General features: G+C 43.3%; 1 protein-coding gene across 3 annotated transcripts in view; it reads right to left on the bottom strand.

Annotated features, from left to right (window-relative positions):
* Positions 1–5516: 5516 nt before the first annotated feature.
* The window catches only part of LOC137538150 (PRKC apoptosis WT1 regulator protein-like), an 83487-nt gene continuing 75114 nt past the window's right edge, over positions 5517–13889 (bottom strand). For all 3 annotated transcript variants that reach the window (XM_068260174.1, XM_068260173.1, XM_068260176.1), the window contains one exon: positions 5517–6970. In XM_068260174.1, coding sequence (XP_068116275.1) covers positions 6884–6970 — 87 coding nt within the window. In that variant the 3' untranslated portion in view covers positions 5517–6883. The remainder of the gene's footprint in view (positions 6971–13889) is intronic.

Below are 13889 nucleotides of genomic sequence, written 5' to 3'. Positions count from 1 at the left end.
ACTAGAATTGTAAACTATTTAAGTCACTCGCCACCACTTCTTCCTCCACCTCCTCATCTATCCTTGCTCTACACCTATTTCTTGTGTCATAGCATCCCTAAAACTAGGGGCGGGACTGAGCCAAAACTGAAACAGATAGGTCACATGACCTCATATTAAAGAATATATATATATATATATATATATATATATATATATATATATATATATATATATATATACTGAGTGGCCAAAAAATTTGAGAACCCCTTATTTGAAAGTAAACCAGTCCAGCAGTGAAGCAGAGTGACTTAAAGGTAAGGTTCAGGCAGCAAAAAAATAAATATCCAAATCCACTTACCTGGAGCATCCTCCAGCCCGTGGCAGCCAGGCTGTGCCCTCGGCGCCGCTCCGCAGGCTCCCGGTGGTCTCCGGTGGCGAGCCTGACCTGGCCAGGGCGGCTGCCAGGTCGGGCTTCTTCTGCGCTCCACAATGCATGTCAGTGGTGTGCGCTGATGTCATCCGACGTCCTCCGGGCTGTACTGCGCAAGCCCAGTAGTTCTGTGCCTGAGCAGTACAGCCCAAAAGACGTTGGATGACGTCAACGCACACCAATGACACGCATTGTGGAGCGCAGAAGAAGCCCGGCCTGGCCAGGTCGGACTCGCCACCGGAGACCACCGGGAGCCTGCGAAGCGGTGCCGAGGGCACAGCCTGGCTGCCACGGGCTGGAGGAAGCCCCAGGTAGGTGGATTTGCATATTTATTTTTTTTAAGCGCTGCCTGAACCTTCCCTTTAATGCGGAATTGTTTATAAAGGGAACGTTCAGTTTTTGGATGACGTAGCTGCCATGAAAGTAAAAGTCCAAATGGGTAAGACAAAAGATTTAACCACTTACCCACCCCCGGGATGAGTAACTACGTCCCTGCAAGTGCCCATAACTTATTAACCCCTGACTTCCCACACTCCCCATAGTTAGTACTTTTTTTCTTTTTTTTTTTAATTCCCCCAAAAAATACATAGCAATAGTTACATTAGGGACTGAACTTTTTTAATATGCATGTCAAGAGGGTATATTACTATTACTTTATAAATTATGGGCTATGGGCTTGCAATTAGGGATGGACGCAAAATGGAAAAAAAAATGCACCTTTATTTTCAAATGAAATATTGGCGCCATACATTGTACTAGGGAAAAATTTTAAATATTGCAATAACCAGGATAAATGGGCAAATAAAATGTGTGGGTTTTAATTATGGAAGAATGTATTATTTGAAAACTATAATGGGCAAAAACAAATAATGAATTTTTCCATATTTTTCTTCTTTTTCCTGATAAAACACTTTAGGCTACTTTTCCACCAATATGTTGCGTTTTAGGGGACGTTATGGTCGCATAACGTGCCCCTAACGCGACGCATGGTGGTGTTGAAGTTGGACATCAGATTGAGCTGCGTTATGCAGCTCTCAAAGCAGCCGCTCCAGGTTAGTGATAGGAAGTCCGGATTAGGATCATTTGAATCAGCTCATTGAAAAGATCCGGATCTTTGAACCGAATCATTTGAATCATTTTACTAGGGGAGCAGACTGGGTGATATGACTAGCAGGACAGGACTTTCCCTGCACTGTACATTCTGTATGTTCCTGTTTCTTCCAGACAGACATCCACTGTGAACCGAATCTTTCATTGTGATGATCCGGATGATTCGACTTACAAAAAAGATCCGGATCAAATGAACGATTTGTTCATGATCCGGGCAACACTATAGTCCCACCATGAGTCACCACAGTGCAGTGAATATTAATTAGACATGTGGCTGGCCACGGAGGAGGAGGGGAGACCTCCTCCTCCAACATTACTGAGCATGTGCAGTCTAACGTGGCTTAGCCCAGTATAATGTACATCATGCAGCACTTTGTTTAAACGTGCTGCGTTACTATGTAACGCAACGTGTGCACTGTGAACAGCACATTGATTTTTCAGTGCTGTGAGTTAGGCTGTGTTACTGGCTGCTGTAATGTGGGACTTTAACGTCCCACTGTGAAACCAGCCTTAGATTAAAATAATTCTTAGCAAACAGTACTCCCCAAAGAAAGTCTAATTGGTGGCAAAAAAACAAGATATAGATTGTTTCATTGTGATAAGTAAAAATAAAGTTATAAGCAAATTAATGGAAGGAGCGCTGACAGGTGAAAATTGCTCGAGGTGAAGTGATTAAACAGAAACTTTACCTAAAAGGGGTAAAGTTGCCATGGCAACCATCGCTATAGCAACTAAGTGGTCACCATGGCAACCGTCACACAGCAACAAAGTGGTCGCCATGGCAACCAAGTGGTTGCTATGGCAACCTTTTCCTTAGCAACAAGTGGTCGCCATGGCAACCGGCGCCATAGCAACAAAGTGGTCATCATGGCAACTAAGTGGTCACCATGGCAACCGTTGTCATACCAACCAAGTAGTCGCCATGGCAACCTTTGCCTTAGCAACAAGTGGTCGCCATGGCAACCTGCGCCATAGCAACAAAGTGGTCATCATGGCAACTGTCGCCATGGCAACTAAGTGGTCGCCATGGCAACCGTTGTCATACCAACCAAGTGGTCACCATGGCAACCAAGTGGTCACCCTGGCAACCATTACCATAGCAACCAAGTAGTGCCCATGGCAACCAAGTGGTCATCATGGCAACCGTCACCACAGCAAGTGGGCACCATGGCAACCATCGCCATACTAAGTGGCTGTCATGTCAACTGTCACCATAGCAACCAAGTGGTCAGCATAGCAACTGTCACCATGGCAACCAAAGGTAACAGCATCTTGTTGAGTCCATGCCAAGAAGAATATCAACTGTAATCAGAGCTAAAGGTAGACCAACTCGATATTAGTGGGTGTCTCTAATTTTTAGATATTCCAAGGATAACTTTTAAAAACCTACTGAGAAGTTATTAGCCAAGATATTAACACCTATGTTAGACATGTACATGTACAGCAGGACAATACTGCTACACAGACAAAGTGCTGTATAGCCAAAAGTCCCTGGTGCTTAGATGTATCTTAAAGGGAATTAATGGTTTTATGTATATATACAGTGCACATGAAAAGTATTCGCAGCACATCACTTTTTCCACATTTTGTTATGTTACAGACAAAGCCTTATTCCAAAATGGATTAAATTCATGTTTTTTCATTCGAATTCTACACATATCACCCCCTAATGACAACGTGAAAAAGTTTACTTAAGGTTTTGTCAAATTTATTAAAAATAAAAAAAACGAGAAATCACATGTGCATAAGTATTCACTGCCTATGCTCAATACTTTGTTGATGCTCATTTGACATTAATTACAGCCTCGAGTCTTTTTGAACATGAAGCTACAAGCTTTGCACACCTATCCTTTGCCAGTTTCGCCCATTCTCTCGTTGCAGCACCTCTCAAGCTTCATCTGGTTGTATTGGAATGCATTGGTGCAAGGCCATTTTAAGATCTCTCCAGAGATGTTCAATTGGATTCAAGTCTAGGCTCTGGCTGGGCCACTCAAGGACATTCACATAGTTGTCCTGAAGCCACTCCTTTGATATCTTGGCTGTGTGATAATTGCTAAAGCGTTGGCATTTTTTGGCGCCCATTTTACCAGCCTCAACAACTGCCATGTTAGAATAACAGCTATATCCGATGCCCATTTCACAGATCGCTATTTTTACATGTACTAGTGGCTGCAGGTCATTGCTGCTGAACAAACAGTTACCAACACTCTGCAGTCACATAACAAGCGGTGCAGGTAAATATATATATATATATATATATATATATATATACATATACTGTATATATATATATATATATATATATATATATATATATATATATATATATATATATATATATATATATATATACACAGTGGGTAGCAAAAGTATTCGGCCCCCTTGAAGTTTTCCACATTTTGTCACATTACTGCCACAAACATTCATCAATTTTATTGGAATTCCACGTGAAAGACCAATACAAAATGGTGTACATGTGGGAAGTGGATCGAAAATCATACATAATTCCGAACATTTTTTACAAATAAATAACTGCAAAGTGGGGTGTGCGTAATTATTCGGTCCCCTGAGTTAATACTTTGTAGAACCACCTTTTGCTGCAATTACAGCTGCCAGTCTTTTAGGGTATGTCTCTACCAGCTTTACACATCTAGAGACTGAAATCTTTGCTCATTCTTCTTTGCAAAACAGCTCCAGCTCAGTCAGATTAGATGGACAGCGTTTGTGAACAGAAGTTTTCAGATCTTGCCACAGATTCTCAATTGGATTTAGATATGGACTTTGACTGGGCCATTCTAACACATAGATATGTTTTGTTTTAAACCATTCCATTGTTGCCCTGGCTTTATGTTTAGGGTCGTTGTCCTGCTGGAAGGTGAACCACCGCCCCAGTCTCAAGTCTTTTGCAGTCTCCAAGAGGTTTTCTTTCAAGTTTGCCCTGTATTTGGCTCCATCCATCTTCCCATCAACTCTGACCAGCTTCCCTGTCCTTGCTGAAGAGATGCACACCCTGAGCATGATGCTGCCACCACCATATTTGACAGTGGGGATGGTGTGTTCAGAGTGATGTGCAGTGTTAGTTTTCTGCCACACATAGCGTTTTGCATTTTTGCCAAAAAGTTCAATTTTGGTCTCATCTGACCAGAGCACCTTCTTCCACATGGTTGCTGTGTCCCCCATATGGCTTGTGGCAAACTGCAAACGGGACTTCTTATGCTTTCTGTTAACAATGCCTTTCTTCTTGCCACTCTTCCATAAAGGCCAACTTTGTACAGTGCATGACTAATAGTTGTCCTATGGACAGAGTCTCCCACCTGAGCTGTAGATCTCTGCAGATCGTCCAGAGTCACCATGGGCCTCTTGACTGCATTTCTGATCAGCGCTCTCCTTGTTCGGCCTGTGAGTTTAGGTGGACGGCCTTGTCTTGGTAGGTTTACAGTTGTGCCATACTCCTTCCATTTCTGAATGATCGCTTGAACAGTGCTCCGTGGGATGTTCAAGGCTTTGGAAATCTTTTTGTAGCCTAAGCCTGCTTTCAATTTCTCAATAAATTGATCCCTGACCTGTCTTGGACCTGTCTTGTGTGTTCTTTGGACTTCACTGTGTTGTTGCTCCCAATATTCTCTTAGACAACCTCTGAGGCCCTCACAGAGCAGCTGTATTTGTACTGACATTAGATTACACACAGGTGCACTCTATTTAGTCATTACCACTCATCAGGCAATGTCTATAGGCAACTGGCTGCACTCAGATCAAAGGGGGCCGAATAATTATGCACACACCACTTTGCAGTTATTTATTTGTAAAAAAATGTTTGGAATTATGTATGATTTTTGTTCTACTTCTCATGTGTACACCACTTTGTATTGGTCTTTCATGTGAAATTCCAATAAAATTGATTCATGTTTGTGGCATTAATATGACAAAATGTGGAAAACTTCAAGGGGGCCGAATACTTTTGCAACCCACTGTATATATATATATATATATATATATATATATATATATATATATATACAGTACACAGGTAGTCCCCGACTTACGAACGCCCGACTTACCAATAACCAGCAGATATGAACGGCATGGATTCTGTGTTTCCATGGGAACAAGAAAAAAAAAATTCAAATCGGACTTATAGTTTTTGAGGAAATCGATTTTAAAAGATTCAAAGAAAAAATGGCTTTTAAACTTGTATAAGCAGTTACAGAGGGCAGATGTGACACAGAGGGGGACACTGGAGGCACAGGGGGCACAGAGGAGGTACAGGGAACAGAGATAGCACATTGTTCCGACTTAACAACAGATTCAGGTTAAGAACGAACCTACAGTCCCTATCTCGTTCTGTAACCGAGGACTACCTGTATATACTTTTTTAAAATTAGAAACCTACACAATATTACAAATAGATATCTTAGTTATTTGTGTCAGTCCATGTGTATTGTGACCCTATTCTCACTTTGTGAGCCAACTTTATCTTTACAGCACAGCAGCAAAATAAGGGATTTCTAGTACTTCCAATGTTTGCCAGTCATACCAGCAGGTGGTGCTCTAAATAAATTTACTTTATTATGTTTAATATTTTCCTGATAAAAATAATTTGTTTTACCTTAATATCTACTTTTTTCGACTAAACCTAATAAATTATTCTCTATACATTCCCTTTAAAGTTCTTCATTCTGTTATGTCAAATACTATAAGCAGGTACAGATGTGAATGCGAGTTAATGTTCAAGTAGACATGTCAGTGAATTCCAAATACACAGTACATGCCTCTGTGTCACACTATAGAGCAGGTGCTGAAGCAGAAATATATAGACCATAGTCCCATCATTAAAATGGGAAGTCAGTCTGTGGTATTGCTGACAAAAGGGCTCCAAATGTAATGCTCTATATTGAATAGGGATGGTCAATGAGATGCAAATAATTATGAGTTGATGCAGGGTTATGCAAATTTTACCTCAGCAGGACTTGATTGGATCATGTTCAAGCTGCATACATTTGCACACAACATTTGCATAATTCTGCATCAACTGGAAATTATTTACATCTCATTGATCATCCCTAGTTCTCAAATGGGAGCTTTATAGCCCATGTTAGCAATTGCACCTTAATATAAAGAAGGTGGACTAAGCAGCGTTTTAGAAAATTCATCAGCTTTGTCTATCCTCCCAATTCTTCTCTGAACCTATTTAAGCCAGGAATCTCCTGGTCTGTCCAGTGCTTAGCTCATTTACCCTACAATCTGAATCACTTCTCATCACATACATCAGCTCATTACAGTCCTGTCCAGGTTGTCGTAAGGGTTGGATGAGCAGCTCTTTCTTTCTCTTCACCACCTAACTTGGAGGTCCAGAATGTAGTCTTAGCTGCTTAGCTGGCCCATCATCTTGAGCAGCCTTTGGTTCTCTTCCTTCAGCTTCTTGTTCTCATCCTCAGTTCTCTTAATTTTCTGTGATGAGAATAGTCAAAGCTTAGAAACTATAACAAACACAAGAATCACAAGAATCACATACTTTCCTCTACATACTGGAGCTGCCTTACTTTGGGAGGACCTAGCTAGCAACAAGGGGGCCGGGAGAGGAGCAGGAAGGATCTATAGGACCCAGAGCCTTCCCTCTCCTTAGGTAAGTGTCTGTTTTTATTTTTTATTTTTTATGACTTTGATGATGTGATCATCACAGTGTTTTTAGATGCCCTACACTCAGGGCCGGATTACCGACCAGGCAACAAAAGCAGTTGCTTGGGGCCCCATTCAGAGTCAAAGGGGCCCCATCAGCACATAAACCAGCCCTCGCCATCCTGTCAGCGGTGGCTGGATGGTATAATGGTTAAAGGGACTCCGAGCAGTGCTGTAACTATGGAAAGATGCATATCATTTTAAAGCTCTCTTTCTCCTCTTTCCAATGATATATAAATGGCCACCCTATGCCTTTTAGTTTTCGCTATTTTCGCGATCGAAATCGTGGCCACAGGACAACTTTTCTCCCAAGTCGGCAGCTCGATTTAGCACAATGCAATGAAATATAAGGAACCCAGGGGGATATAATTACAAACATCATGCTGGTAGGCGTGAGGATGTAATTAATTAGTTGTGGGTATGCTTAAAGGCATACCCACAGGCACTGCTCGGAGTTCTGCCTCTGACACAGGAGACCAGGGTTCAAATCTCGTCTCTGCCTGTTCAGTAAGCCAGCACCTATTCAGTAGGAGACCTTAGGCAAGTCTCTCTAACACTGATACTGCCTATAGGGCGCGTCCTAGTGGCTGCAGGCTGCTTTGAGTCCGCCAGGAGAAAAGCACGATATAAATGTTATTTGTCTTGTCTTGTCAAATGATGCCGTGCGCTGCTGATTGTCTTTAGAGCCAGGCTCTCCTCCTAGGTCCCCCTCCTGCTACTGTGCACTCTGCCGCTGCCCACTCCACCCTCCCTTCCCACAGAAAACCACAGCTGCAGCAAGAATGATAGCAGCAGATGGCAAACGCTCACTCACCTATCCATGATCCAAGGAGATCCCGTCATCTGAAACCCATCTGTCTCTTCTACAGTGCAGCCGCTCGCTCTGAACTTCCTGATTCTCAGATCAGATAGGAAGTAGTAATAGTAGTAGTAACAGAGCGGCAGCACTCTAGAGGAGACAGATGGGCTTCGGATGACGGGACCTCTATTGCTTGGATCGCAATAGGTGAAAGTGAGTCATCTGGTGCTGTCATTCTCCCCCGCTGCGGCTGCCTTCTCTGCTGGACTATCGTATTCACTGGGATGGAGGCTGCATGGTGACTGTCTAGTTTGGGAGGAAATCGGTTGTTTGGTGGCGGGGGTGGTTATGTAATTCTGTCTGGGGAACGGCTTCCGGTTTGGCGGTGTCTAGAGCTTTCTGCTATTGCCAGGCTGGAGATGCAGGGGGAAAGTGCTGCTGCTGTGATATCTGGAGCCCTCTTCACAGGGGTGCCCCAGCCCCTGAGTGCAAATGTCCCAGCCATTCATCTCTCACTCTGCATTTTGCCGCTGCTATTCCCTGCATTGTGGACCCACAGAGTAAAGCGGGCTGTTGCCCATAGCAACCAGTAGCTCGGCTGCCCCGGAGTGTGTGGCATGCTGCTGTGCAGCTGCATCTTCTGATTCTATTACGACATGATGGGGGGCCCAAATCAGTTACTTTGCTTAGGGCCCCATTTAGCCTTAATCCGGCTCTGCCTACACTTCATGCATGGTACTTATTTGGAACACAAAGGCAGATACCACCTCAAACCTATCAAAATAGGCCTTTCATTATTGTTTGCAAACTGATTATACTACAATAAATGAACCCTACATTGCATGGCAGCTGTCCAAAATATGAATTTGAGATGGTGATGATTGTATTTTGACCAAAATGATCCTAAAACGCTACAAAAATTTGATTTAGATTGAATTTCTGACTGTTGCATTGAAGTTTGGTCCAACTTCTATGCAAAGATCCCAAACATGCTATTCTAACTAATTTTGCTATAGACATTGATGGACATAAATGGAACATATTACAAAAAAAGTTTTTGAAAAAGTCATAGATAGCCATGTGCTCCCAGATATCAGAATTAAATAGCTGTGTGCTCATAGATACCTCATAGATACCTAAATCAGGTAGCCCCAGGTACCATAATTCGGTGGATGTATTCCCCAGATATCAGAATTAGGTACCCTGGTGTACCCCTTGATGCTAAAATATATAGTAGCCATGTTCCCCCAGATATCACAATTAAATAGCTGTGTGCTTTCAGATACCTGAATTAAAGTAAACCTGAAGTTAATCTAAACCAAGAGAAAATATACTTACCTAGGTAGAGGGAAGCCTCTGGAGCTTTTGAAGGCATCCTGTGTCCTCTTTGCCCCTACTGCCGCTGCTCAGAATGTTCTTGAAGATTGAGTCCGTGCTTCTCTTCATGCACAGGCTGGCTGTGCTGCACCGCACAAATATGGCCATTCCTGTGCAGGCACAGTACAGCCAGGCTTGTGCATTAGGAGGAGCAGGGGCAGTTCCTGGATTTTTTATTGAGGGTGTTATGTAGATACTGGATACTGATGAGCACGACTTTCGCATAGATGTAATTTCGCATTGAAATTTGTAATTAAGATGTGTAATTGTAATGCGTAATTTTGTGAAAAAGCATAATTTATTTTGTTTGTAATTATAATTATTTGTAATTTTGCGTAATTTGCACATAATTTTTTGCGGAATTCAGTGGTGAAAAGCAAAGCCCCAATACATGCTATTGTCACCAAAATTGCTACATATGCTAAGGAAAATAGTGGGTACAAGTTTGAGAAAATCGATTTTAAAAATGCAATGGAAAAATGTTTTAAAACAGTTTAAAAACCATTTTCCCTTTACATATTTAAAATCGATTTTTTCAAAAATTCAAGGTATTTTGAAAAAATATTTTTTTGAGTTGTACCCTCTATTCTCCTTACAGTGAACCTCCAGACTAAAAATCTACTCAGCACCACTGAAAAGGCTTGGTGTTTCTTTAACAGTTTCACAGCATCAGAACTTTGTTTTTCTCACCCAAGCCTCATTTTTAGCTGCACAGAAGCTAAGCTCCGCCCCATCAAAAAATCTGCCCAGGCATTTTTCCCTGATGCTGTGAAAAGCATGATGGGATTTCTGATGTTGCTGTTCTCCTGCTGTTTTGGCGCAAATTAGTGTTTTTACATTTTGAATTTGAGATTTGAAGCCTAGTGCGCGCAGCAGGAAGGGGTGATCAGGACAGTTGGAACTGTGTCTCATGCTCCCTGTCACCTCCTTACAGCCAAAAAGATGGCTGCCCCATGAAATCACAAACATTTGCCTATACTTTCTTTTAAACCAGGGTGGGTAAGGGATTATATTATCTATCTACTTTAATTAACATAACTAATGTAACTTCATGACAGTATGCTTGTTTAGGTGAAGTTCCTCTTTAACCACTTGAGGACCGCAGTGTTTTTTTTACAAATATGTATTTCTTTATTTTTTTAATAAATATGCCTGTTTTTTTTTTTAACCCTCCCTCCCCCCGTCAGCCTATCACAGCGATCGGCTGTGATAGGCTTCAGACTATCACAGTGGATCTCTTCTGTGTCCCCATGTATAGCATTTTGGTGACAATAGCATGTATGGGGGCTTTTCTATTCACCACTAAAGTGCACACAAAATTACATGAAAATTATGCAAAATTACAAATAATTACATGAAGTCAATTGAATTTACAAATCACAATTATGTATGGGTGTAATTGTGAAAATGTATGCACAATTTCATGTAATTGTAATTAGCTGATTACAATCATCATTAGTGCTGAATCCAGTTCTGGGGTAGCTGTCAACCTGCGGCACGCCGCAGCAAAAAATGTGCGTGTCTATGCACTGGAAAGTGGGCATGGTAATGATGGGTCATGGGCAAGCCAAATGTACATGAACTGAGCAGCAGCCTGTGTAATTCCCAGACAGCAGACATCAACTGCACTATGTAGCCACCCCACCCCCAGTATAGGTAGACAGATGTCCCATAAGTATAAGACTCTTCCCTAGGATTGGTGGCCAGATGTGCCCCCAGTATAGGTAGGTAGCGAGCTATAGGTGCCCCAGTATAGGTAGTCAGGTATAGGTGCCCCAGTATAGGTAGTCAGGTATAGGTGCCCCCATTATAGGTAGCCAGGTAGTGCATGTACTTACTTCCTGCTTCCTTGCTTTCCATCTTTAATAACAGCAACCCCGGGGGTTCGCTCACGGCAATAGTGGGGGCCAGGAGGACGTGGGAAGCCTCTGCAGGATTCAGAAGCTCCCTTCTTCTTAGTCAAGTATCATTTTTTATTTTATTTTTGCCTTGGCTACACTTTAATAAGCAGTGTGCCTCTCAGATATCAGAATTTTTAAGCCAATTGCCCCTAGATATTAGAACTAGAGATGGCTCGAACTGTTCGCCAGCGAACTTCCGGGGGTTCGCGATCGCGGAGAACCGCAAACTTTTGCGGAAGTTCGGTTCGCCCCTGTAGTGCATCATTAGGGTCAACTTTGACCCTCTACATTACAGTCAGCAGGCACATTGTAGCCAATCAGGCTACACTCCGTCCTGGAGCCCCACTCCCCTTATAAAAGGCAGGCAGCGTCAGGCATTGAACTCACTCGTGTGCCTGCAGTAATTAGAGAAGGGAGAGCTGCTGCAGAATCACATAGGGACAGCTTAGTTAGGCTCTTGTAGGCTTGTTAGCTTGCTCCTTGTTGATTCTTATTGCTAAAAAGCACACCTCATCTGCTCTTTTGAGAGCTAATGTTATACTTGTGATCTTTTTTTTTTTCTTTTTTTTTGTGGCCCACTTGCATTATATACAGCCCTGTCAGTCAGTCGCAGCTTGCCTTTGGCACCTTAATTCCTACTGTGCCATTGCCAGGCCCAGCACATTCAGTGACTACCTGTGTGTGTGTGACATGCAGCTGCACATTTGTAATCCCAATCACTGCACCTGTTCACTGTTTAGTGCACCTACCTACCTATACCTACGTGAGCGCACGCATTGTTAATACTACCAGTCATTGCACCTGTCATTGCAGTTTGTGTGTGTGTGTGACAGGCAGCTGCACATTTGTAATCCCAATCACTGCACCTTTTCACTGTTCAGTGAACCTACCTACCTATACCTACGTGAGCGCACACATTGTTAATACCACCAGTCATTGCACCTATTCAGGGTACCTGTGTGTGTGTGTGTGTGTGTGTGTGTGAGACAGGCAGCTGCACATTTGCAATACCAGTCACTGCAACCTGTTCACTGCACCTGTGTAACCGCACATTGTTGTACCAGTAGTCACTGCATACCTGTTCACTGCAACTGTGTAACCGTACATTGCATTAGTCAAGTCAGTGCATACCTTTCACTTCATCCTCCCCAATATGGACAAAACAAAAGGCAGAACCAGAGGCAGGCCACCTGACAGGTCTGTTCGAGGTCGCGCTGTTGTGATTTAGTGCGGCCTTTGACCAAAGTACAGTGTTCAGAAGAAGGCACGTGCCATCAACCCCCAATATTATCAGGACGTAGTTGACTATTTAACACAGAACACCTCATCTTTCTCAGCTTCCGCACGAAAGCGTGACATATCTTCCTCCTCCTGCTCTGATTCTGGCACCCCACTTAACACTCAGTTGGCCGCCTCCACCAAAGTGCCATCACCCCAGGGCTCAGCGTTGTGGACATTTTTTTGTGTGTCTGCCTCAGATGACAGCAATGCCATCTGTACTCTCTGCCACCAAAAATTGAGCCATGCAAAGACCAAGACCCGTGTAGGGACAACTACCTTACGAAGGCACATGATTACAAAGCACAAACTGCGATGGGATGACCACCTGAGGAGAAGCAGCACACAAAAGCAAAGCCACGCACCACAGTGGAAGATACCAGGCTGCAATTTTTTCTCAAAAAATATGATACCTAAACTGCACCGTGATGTTGAAAGGCAAGTGTTGAGTGGTGACATCCCTGGCACACAGCGTCGGGTCAAGGGTCCATCTGACCACGGATGCCTGGTCTGCAAAGCACGCTCAGGCCTGCCCGACCAGGACTAAGTCAGTCCCTACACACAGCATCTCTGCCTGCATGCCGTGTGACTGCCTGCCCCAAGACTAAGTCGCTCCCCACTCGGCATCTCTGCCTGCAGGCCACTTGACTGCATTCTCCGCCACCACCAACAGGGTCCACCAGGACTCCAGGCGGATTACTGATTTTTTAAGGACGCTGCTAGCAGCGGCCGCTATAATAATTTTTCTGGTGCGTGTACTTGCCTGCCTAATTTTTCTGGCTGCACTGCGGCTGCAACAACAAAACAAAAGGCATGTACATGTGTCAATTTCCCTTTGTAATCGTTACCTTGCCGCGGTGAAGGGGCTTGCATATCACAATGAAGCAATGACGGACGGCTAAATGAGTGTCTCAAGGAGTGGCACACCAAAGATAATAAGGTCGTTGCTTCATTGTGGACCGATCAAATTCGATCAGCTGGACGATCACTGTTGTTCTGTCATTGAGCTACCTCAGCCTGGCGACCATATGGGCTTGAAAATCGCTATCGCCTGCACTCTCGCCATGGTGCGCACCAGTCCAGCACGGCCATCACAACACAAACAGCTGTTTGCAGTGCGTTACACAGTGAGTTTGGTGTGTCAGTGTGAAGCAGTACTCTAATTACACTCCCTGATTGAAGTATACACATGCAAGATGTTTTGAAGCACTTTAGGTCTCCAATTTAGCATGCAATGTGATTTATGCCCTTAAAACGCTGCTTTGCGTCAAATCCAGATTTTTTTTCCTCGGGACTTTTGGCGTCTGTTATAATTTAAGTAGGCCTCAGTTATTTG

The sequence above is a fragment of the Hyperolius riggenbachi genome, chromosome 11 (assembly GCF_040937935.1).
Source record: "Hyperolius riggenbachi isolate aHypRig1 chromosome 11, aHypRig1.pri, whole genome shotgun sequence".
Classification (NCBI taxonomy): Eukaryota; Metazoa; Chordata; class Amphibia; order Anura; family Hyperoliidae; genus Hyperolius; species Hyperolius riggenbachi.
The sequence above is the reverse complement of the archived record's forward strand: the minus strand, read 5'-3'. Positions and strand labels throughout refer to the sequence as shown.